At 38.5% G+C, this 7,613-nt stretch overlaps 1 protein-coding gene across 1 annotated transcript; it reads left to right on the top strand.

Annotated features, from left to right (window-relative positions):
• The first annotated feature begins 1,432 nt into the window (after positions 1-1,432).
• LOC144656609 (uncharacterized) lies at positions 1,433-5,659 on the top strand. The gene is made up of 3 exons (XM_078516856.1): positions 1,433-1,760; positions 3,218-3,299; positions 3,713-5,659. Exons 1-3 carry the CDS (start codon positions 1,722-1,724, stop codon positions 4,303-4,305), a joined length of 714 nt encoding a protein of 237 aa, XP_078372982.1. The 5' UTR covers positions 1,433-1,721; the 3' UTR covers positions 4,306-5,659.
• Positions 5,660-7,613: the final 1,954 nt, after the last annotated feature.

Below are 7,613 nucleotides of genomic sequence, written 5' to 3'. Positions count from 1 at the left end.
TTTTTAGAACATTTTACTTGTAATTTTATATTTTTACCTTTTTAACTTGACTTTTTAACCTTGTAGTTAGTTTTACTTGAGGTCCTCCCTGAAAACCACGTAATGTTATAAAATGTAGAATTCTTCTAAAAAATTCTTAGATTATTCGCTGTCGATTTCTACGGTGTGATAGTCGAGTCGGCCTTCGGCCTCATCAACTGTCATCCAATATTTTATAAGCTTGTATAATATCTGCACATTTCTTTGAGACTGACGATGGATGTTGAACATTCAAAACATGTTTCTCTTTTTTAAAAAAATTTCACGGTGTCGGGTTGAAGTTATTTGTTTATGGTATAGAACTATAAGAGTTCTTTATCTTTTTCTTGAATTTGTGTAATTTATATTATCGTAATTGTGGGAGGCGCAGTAGCCTAAAAGTTAGTGTGCTGCTCTCCGGATCGAGCGGTCCGAGTTCGAGCCCTGGCCGGGGCATTGCTTTGTGTTCTTGGGCAAGACACTTAACTCTCGCAGTGCCTCTGGCCACCCAGGTCTATAAATGGGTACCGGCGAATTTACTACTGGAGCTATCCCTGCGATTGACTAGCACCCGATCCAGGGGGAGTAGAAATACTCCTTGTCGCTTAATGCTACGGAAACCGGAATAAGCTCCGGCCGGATGGGCCACCAGGCTTGAATTCAGACTATGCCTTTTATATTGTCGTAATTAGTAGGTTATACATAACACTAACAAGGCCTTTACTTCAAAATAGTTCGATAGAAGGTACAAGCCCAACTTCGGAGTTATTTTCCATGAGGAAAAAAAGCTTAATGGGTTACACGCAGTGCAAACTTGTTGAAATAAAAGAGATCTTCTTTAAGCACTTTCAATTGTGTTTCTTTCTTAATGTTTTGTTTCGTTTTGGTAAATTTGTCTTTGTTTTACTCCGAGCATAGAGCCGCTTGGCCCAGCTCACTGAGATGAGAGTCCTGTTTTTTGGTGCTTACCACAGGTGTCGCAAGAAATTACAATAATCTCTACAGGGCTAGCCTGCAATGCAAGTAAATGCTCACGATAAATAATAAGCATACTTTAATTTCTCAATGGTAACAGATGACGTCATTCCTGCGTCCTTTCATTCTTGCTAATATACCGTACTCTCAATATTTCTACTCAGTTTCTTGTCAGGAGTGGCAAGGGAAACAGACACATCTCTAAAAAAGCGCGCATTAGCACCGTGGTTTGAATTATTGACGCACATGCAGAATTGACCTTCTGGAATAATCCGAAAAATATTATTCTGCGCAATTACATCAATCGAACTCACCCTTAATTTTCCCATGGTTACAGATGACGTCAGTCCGTGCTTACTCAATATTCCATACTCTCCCCCTCATTTCTCAGTTTTCAGTCGGGACTAAGGCGCAACATGGCGCTCCTGAAGCTATTTTCAGTCCTTTTTGTAACTTTCTTAACTTTTCTCTTATATGCGGCTCTGACAGAGCAGAAAATTGTCCGAGATCTTACAAATGGTATAAGCTACGCTAATTTTGTCAAACATGATAAACAGAAACTCGACACTGAGCAGCTTGAGTCTGTAACCGTCCAGCAACCCTCTGAATGTGAAGAAAAGTGCTTACTTAATAACGAGTGCACTTCGATCAATTACGATAAACATGGTAATAAAGGACGACACGAGTGTCAGCTACTAGCAGCTAACAAGTTTCAGTCTGCTGAAAAAATGATGCCTGAGGAGCACTTTCAACATTTCTCCGTGGCGGTAAGTGAGTTTTGTGCACTATTCACGTCATTTTATTCTATCTCAAAAATATTTCACTGATAAGGAAGTCTCAGAGGTTAGAAATTCATTGATGCAAGGTTCCAAGATTAAAGTTCATGCAAGATAATAAAATATTGGTGACAATGGATGGAATTTTTAGATAAAACCGCCATAGCCTTCAAATAATTACCGAGAAAAAGGACATAAATATAATATTTGATCTGATATTTCGGATTGCAGGGCTTTAATTAAAATCATCACGCACTCATTTTTAAGAAATTGAAGGGAAAATCGAAACAAGCCAAGGAAGGCAATTCCAGCAAAAAATCGTCCTACTATGAAAAGAAAATTTTCACTTCAGTCACCCATTTCAGCCATAGAGGCCAATCATAATGCAATTTGTAAGATGTCACCCATGTTAATGCTTACGGTTATAAAGAAGACCAGGCAGGGGTGCTTCGATATGTAAAAAACTTTGTTAAAAAGACTACACTTAAGAGAGAACTAGAAATACGTTAATTCACTTGCTATCTTTATTGTGCTTAGCAAGACTAAACCGAAGCTTCTTCCTCTTTTTTACTTTAATAATTAATCATGGGCGTGCATTATATTAAAGCCAATAAAATGAAAGATCGTAAGCTTCCCAAGTTAACTTCATTTTAAACTGCAATGGTTAATTAAACGTTTTCACACAAAAAACAATGGTTGCATTTCAAGTATAAGCCAGAAACCAATCCTGGACATCCAAACTCTTCCACATTCGATACAAATTTATTATTATCAAATTCCAACCCGGTTATGCAAATTTGCTAATGTTTACGCAAGACCATGCCTCTTTATGAATTTTAAAAAAACAAAACCGAAATTGAAGGGAAAATGCATTTGGATCAAAAAATTCTTCCTCGTTGTTCAATTCCATGCTATTAGGAAACAAGCTGCCTTTGGCACAAAATAAGGTAGGCGGGAACGTGTTCGCGAAACATATAGGCGAGCAGGTGGTTACGGCCGGTTTAGAATCGAGTTAATGGGTTTACTCATGCCAAATCTGTCTTGTTTAATTTGAATACCGGAAAAGCTATTCAACATTTAACAGGTAAAAACTGTTATCCATTATTAAAAAGTCAAAATAAATGTATTATACTTAATTTGTGCATGGATACCCGGTCCGGCGAGAGGTTATCGTGGTTCGATGCGTACGTATATACTGCTTTATTTCTACATCACATTCCGAACGTGGAACTTGACAACTTCGCCTCTCACAGTTCTTGCACTGTTATCAGCTAGTTCAAACAAAAGCCATCAAAAAATAGTCAAATAAAAAGATGACAAAAAATTGTCAAAAAAATTATTAAAAAATTATTGGGAGGACAACGTTTCGTGCGGCACGCAGCACTGCAAATGCTGCGAGTGCTCGAAACATGTTCCAGTTTAAGTGTCTAAAATTTGTTCTTTTACAGAGCCCATGTGACAAGGAACCGTGTTTAAACGGAGGGAAATGTTTACCAATCTATGAACAGAACAGTTACCTTTGCGACACAGGTAGGTCAGACTCAATACATTCTGGTTTAAATTATATTCAATTCCTAATCATGTTTCCAATTTATTCACAATCCTTGTCAGTGATACTCCGGCACTTTTTACTTTTGCTGTGGTATTGCTTGCTTTGTTTTACGAACAGATTGTGTTCTTTTTCTTGGCCATTTTTGGCCATTATTATTATTATTATTATTATTATTATTATTATTATTATTATTATTATTATTATTAACAATCACTATTTGTTAGTATTTCTTTTCTTTTCTAATTTAATCTTGACATTATTTTTATTATATTTTTATTTAACATTGAACTGGAACTGTACTTCATATATAATCATATATAATAATATAGTCAATTTTCCTTTCTACAAATAAATCTTGTTGTTGTTGTGAAAGTTGCTTGGTCTGTTGCAGGTCGAACTCACCCCTCCTTCGACGGGAACGGGATCTGGACAGCCTTCTGGTGGTATGATATCAATACCACGTGGCCATCAGGTGAGAATGACGTCCTGGCTTATAACTTTAGTCATTGCCGATCAAGCGATCCTTACTGCTTCGGTCGCCTTCCTTTGGACGCCATTGAAGACTCCACCGAGTTGCTTGCCATTGACTCGGAAGGAACCAAGTACAAATGGAGTTTTGACTCCGGCAATTCAGTTGCGCATGCGGCTTGGCGGGCATTCCATGATCACCAGATCATACCCAAAGGAGAAGTAGAACACGCCACACCCGCCTGGAATCCAGAGGTGCTGAGTGGGACTCCGCCAGAGAGAGACCAAGATTCATTCATGTATCGCGAGGAAGAAGGCGTCAAGTCGGTTTTGTTGGATGATGATAGCTGCGATTGCTTGTCATCCCTGAGCTTTGGTCACGCTTTGTGTGGGTTAACCCATAGTACTAGCTACGGTCCCACAGGGCAATATGGTGTGGATGCCCTGTACGACTCGGGTTGTAATGTACCACGAGCTGGCGTTGGACTGACGCTGTACTTCCGTGCAAAGCCATGAACAGCATCAAGAGAAAATAATTTTCTCTTGATAGTATTTAACTTTCTTTATTATATGGCTACAATAGAACGCGCGCTCTGATTGACTGCTGAGGTGGGCATTATTTTCCTGTAATGACCGGGCATTATGAAAAATTTTCTCGGCTTGACGGTTTTTTGAGTTGTGAGTAAAAGTTACTAGCGCAATTGCGAAAACGACAATAAATACCGACAAAATGTAACTATCTTTTCAATAACTGAAAGAAAAATATAAGCATACCAATACTTCTTTAGTATGAGCGACGAAGAGAGCCACAGAGAGTGAGAGCGAGTTTCACCTCGTTTTTTTTTTTTAGATATTTTTAGAATAGCGCTAAAAGGCCATATAATAAATAACTTATTAACCTCGTCCGTTCGGTCATTACAGGGCCATCTCAGACCTCGGCCTTTGATGTATTGACCTCGCTATCTCTCGGTCAATACATCAAGGCCTCGGTCTGAGATTCCCCTGTAATGACCTCACTCTCGGTTAATAAGTAGTATGTAGGCTGTAGCAAACGAGGACAGATAATTGCTCACGGTGTTTCTTGGGTGAGCACACGAGCGGGAAAACAAAACAAATGTCTTGTTTCCATGCTGCATAAACCTGGAAACATTTTGTTGCGGACACAAAATGCTTCTGAAAAAAATCAGAAACATTTTTGTGTCCCCAAAAAATGCTGCGCGCCCGGTCAAACAGGAAAACGTTTGTGTCTGCAACAATGTGTCCTCGTTTGCAACAGCCTTAGCAGTTTAGAACTACCTTTTTTCTTGCCTTTTCTCGTATTGCCACTTGCTTTCTAACAGGACGACCCTCGCATGATCTACCTTTCCAACAATCACACAGTGGAGCAGCTTTCCAGCAGCTCCTTGCTTTAGGTTTGCCTTTGCTAAGCTTGGGCCGAATAAGCCGCAAACCGAAATCACGGGATTTACACTACGTTTTCGGTGTTTTTTTTTTTCCAGATGGCATTTTTGTCTTGAGTTCTATAGTTAGCTACAATTCTTTCTTCCTTAGTTATTCAGTTCTGTCATTAGTTTTCTGTTTTGTTATTATCACTGAAAGATATCGTTTCATTTTGATTTATGTAATGTTTAATAAATGAGCAGCAGTGTTTTATCAAGTTTAAAACACGAGGCGCAGCCGAGTGTTTTAGACTTGATAAAACACGAACTGCGAATTTATTGAACGGCTTAAAAATCTTCTGATGTAGATCAACTCATTCTTGCACTAATATTTAGATTTGGGGTTATTTTGGCCTAGAAGATTGGACGTAAAGTTTAGCCGTGTCTTTATCAGATATAAAGACACTCATTAAACATTAATTTCTTTTGTATTTTCTTTATGAATTATTAATGCATTTTTTAAATTATTTTCAAAACTCTTATATGTAACGGTCATTTTGTGTTTGTATTCAATTTGTATTCAAACTCTTCTCCTTTCTTGCCAAAGGGGACGAGTTTGCCGTTTTTTACTAAGAATGCTGAGTAGTTAAGTATTTTCCAAGGGCACATCAGTCTTAATTTCAACTGCTTAGTTTTCTGTTAGATCATGGAAGTAGAACATTGCACAGCATTAAAACTATAATCTATAATCGCTCACAGATCAGAATTAAACAGATTCGCAGATTTCGGCCTCATCAACTGTCACCCAATATTTTATAAGCTTGTATAATATCTGCATATTTCTTTTAGATTGACGACGGATATTGAACATTCAAAACAATGTTTTTGTTTAGAAAAAAAGTTAAGGTGTCGGATTTTTTAATATGTTAGACTTAACAATTGAGTATAACTTTAAATTACTAAGTTATATGTTTATGATATAAAACTTTACAATGTAAGAGTTATTTAAAATTTTCGTGTAAATTTGTTGAATTTGTGTAATTGATCGTATATATTGGTAGGTTATACATGGCACTCGCAAGGCCCTTACTTTAACATAGTTTGCAGAAGGCACAAGCCAAACTTCGGGGTTATTTTTCCACGAGGAAAGAAAGGCCACATGTAGGACGAAAGCAGTGTGGAAATATAATAAAAGAGATTCGCTTTAAACACTTTTAATTGCGTTTCTTTCTTTTTGTTTTGTGTTTTTTGTATGTTTGTTTTTGTTTTCTGCATTATAGCACACATTCGTCACTACGTGAGATCACTAGGCCACGCTGCGTTCTATAAAATGATTTCATGGGGGTTTATATGTTTGGACGCTAACTCTCATTATCGTCCCCATAGCCCTTTCGTTTCTCTTAGCCGGCTGGGCCTTGGCACGAGAAAACGAAGGGCTCTGGGGACACAGGATTTACAGTCCTAGATTCTAGAACTTCCGGTCTTCATGTATGCAGTCGTGACGTTTCAAAAGAATGTATGAGAGAGTCGTTACGTTCTCAACTTCCGTTCAGGAATTCTTTGTTTCAACAGCCAATCAAAAAAATTCCAATTAAATCAAGAATCCTATGTCCCAAGAGCCCTCGTTTTCTCGTGCCCAGCCGGCCAAGAGAAACGAAAGGGCTATGGGGACGAGAATGGCTAACTCTGTACCATTCTGAGTATGGAGCCGCTCGGCCCAGTTTACTGAGATGAGAGTCCTGGTCCCGGTGCTTGCCACAGGTATTCCAAGAAATTACAACGATTCCCTGCCTGCAAAATGCTGGTGGTTACTGAGAAACAAACTTGAGTAAGTTCGATTGACCTTATTCCACAATAAGACTACTTTCTCAAATGTTCATTGGATTAAGTCGCTACTCGATCCGATTCCGGATCAGGCACGGAATGTGTTCCAAGCTCGAGAGAGCAATACTCGGAATACTGCGAAATAATGACGTCACTTCATCTTCGAGTAGCGGCCTTTATAATTTCAAAACAACAAACAAAACTGGATCGCTGGAGCAGGAAGAATAATTATAAACGCCAAACGTTTGAAGAAAACGAGTTGCTACACAAATACGGATTGTTTCGTTGTGCGAGTAAAGAAGGAGGCGTTTGAAAACGTAAATTATAAAATGAAACAAGTGTATGGAATGATTGATAGCTGTGAGGATGCGAAGGGAAAGCGGATGTTCACCACAGCTATGGCGACCCGACAAGGCGCCCTGAAAACAGACGAAGAAAACAACGAGTAGAATAGTGTAGTTACAAAAATATGCGACTGGAATGCAGCGGGTTAAAAAACGCGCAAGAACTTGCAGCTTGGATTATTGTATAACCGGCAAAACAGGTTATTGACATACAGACGGAATGGACCTTCTGGAATAATCCGAAATATATTATTTCGCGCAATTGCACCAATTGAAC

The sequence above is a fragment of the Oculina patagonica genome, chromosome 6, assembly GCF_052425735.1.
Source record: "Oculina patagonica isolate OP01 chromosome 6, crgOcupat, whole genome shotgun sequence".
NCBI lineage: Eukaryota > Metazoa > Cnidaria > Anthozoa > Scleractinia > Oculinidae > Oculina > Oculina patagonica.
This window is presented reverse-complemented; position numbering and strand designations above follow the sequence as displayed.

Bases quoted from the DNA above. Each gene is read 5' to 3' on its own strand.
- LOC144656609 (XM_078516856.1), top strand. From the start codon at position 1,722: ATGATGCCTGAGGAGCACTTTCAACATTTCTCCGTGGCG. The intron at 1,761-3,217 runs GTAAGTGAGTTT...GTTCTTTTACAG, and splicing joins TTCAACATTTCTCCGTGGCG to AGCCCATGTGACAAGGAACC. The intron at 3,300-3,712 runs GTAGGTCAGACT...GGTCTGTTGCAG, and splicing joins CAGTTACCTTTGCGACACAG to GTCGAACTCACCCCTCCTTC.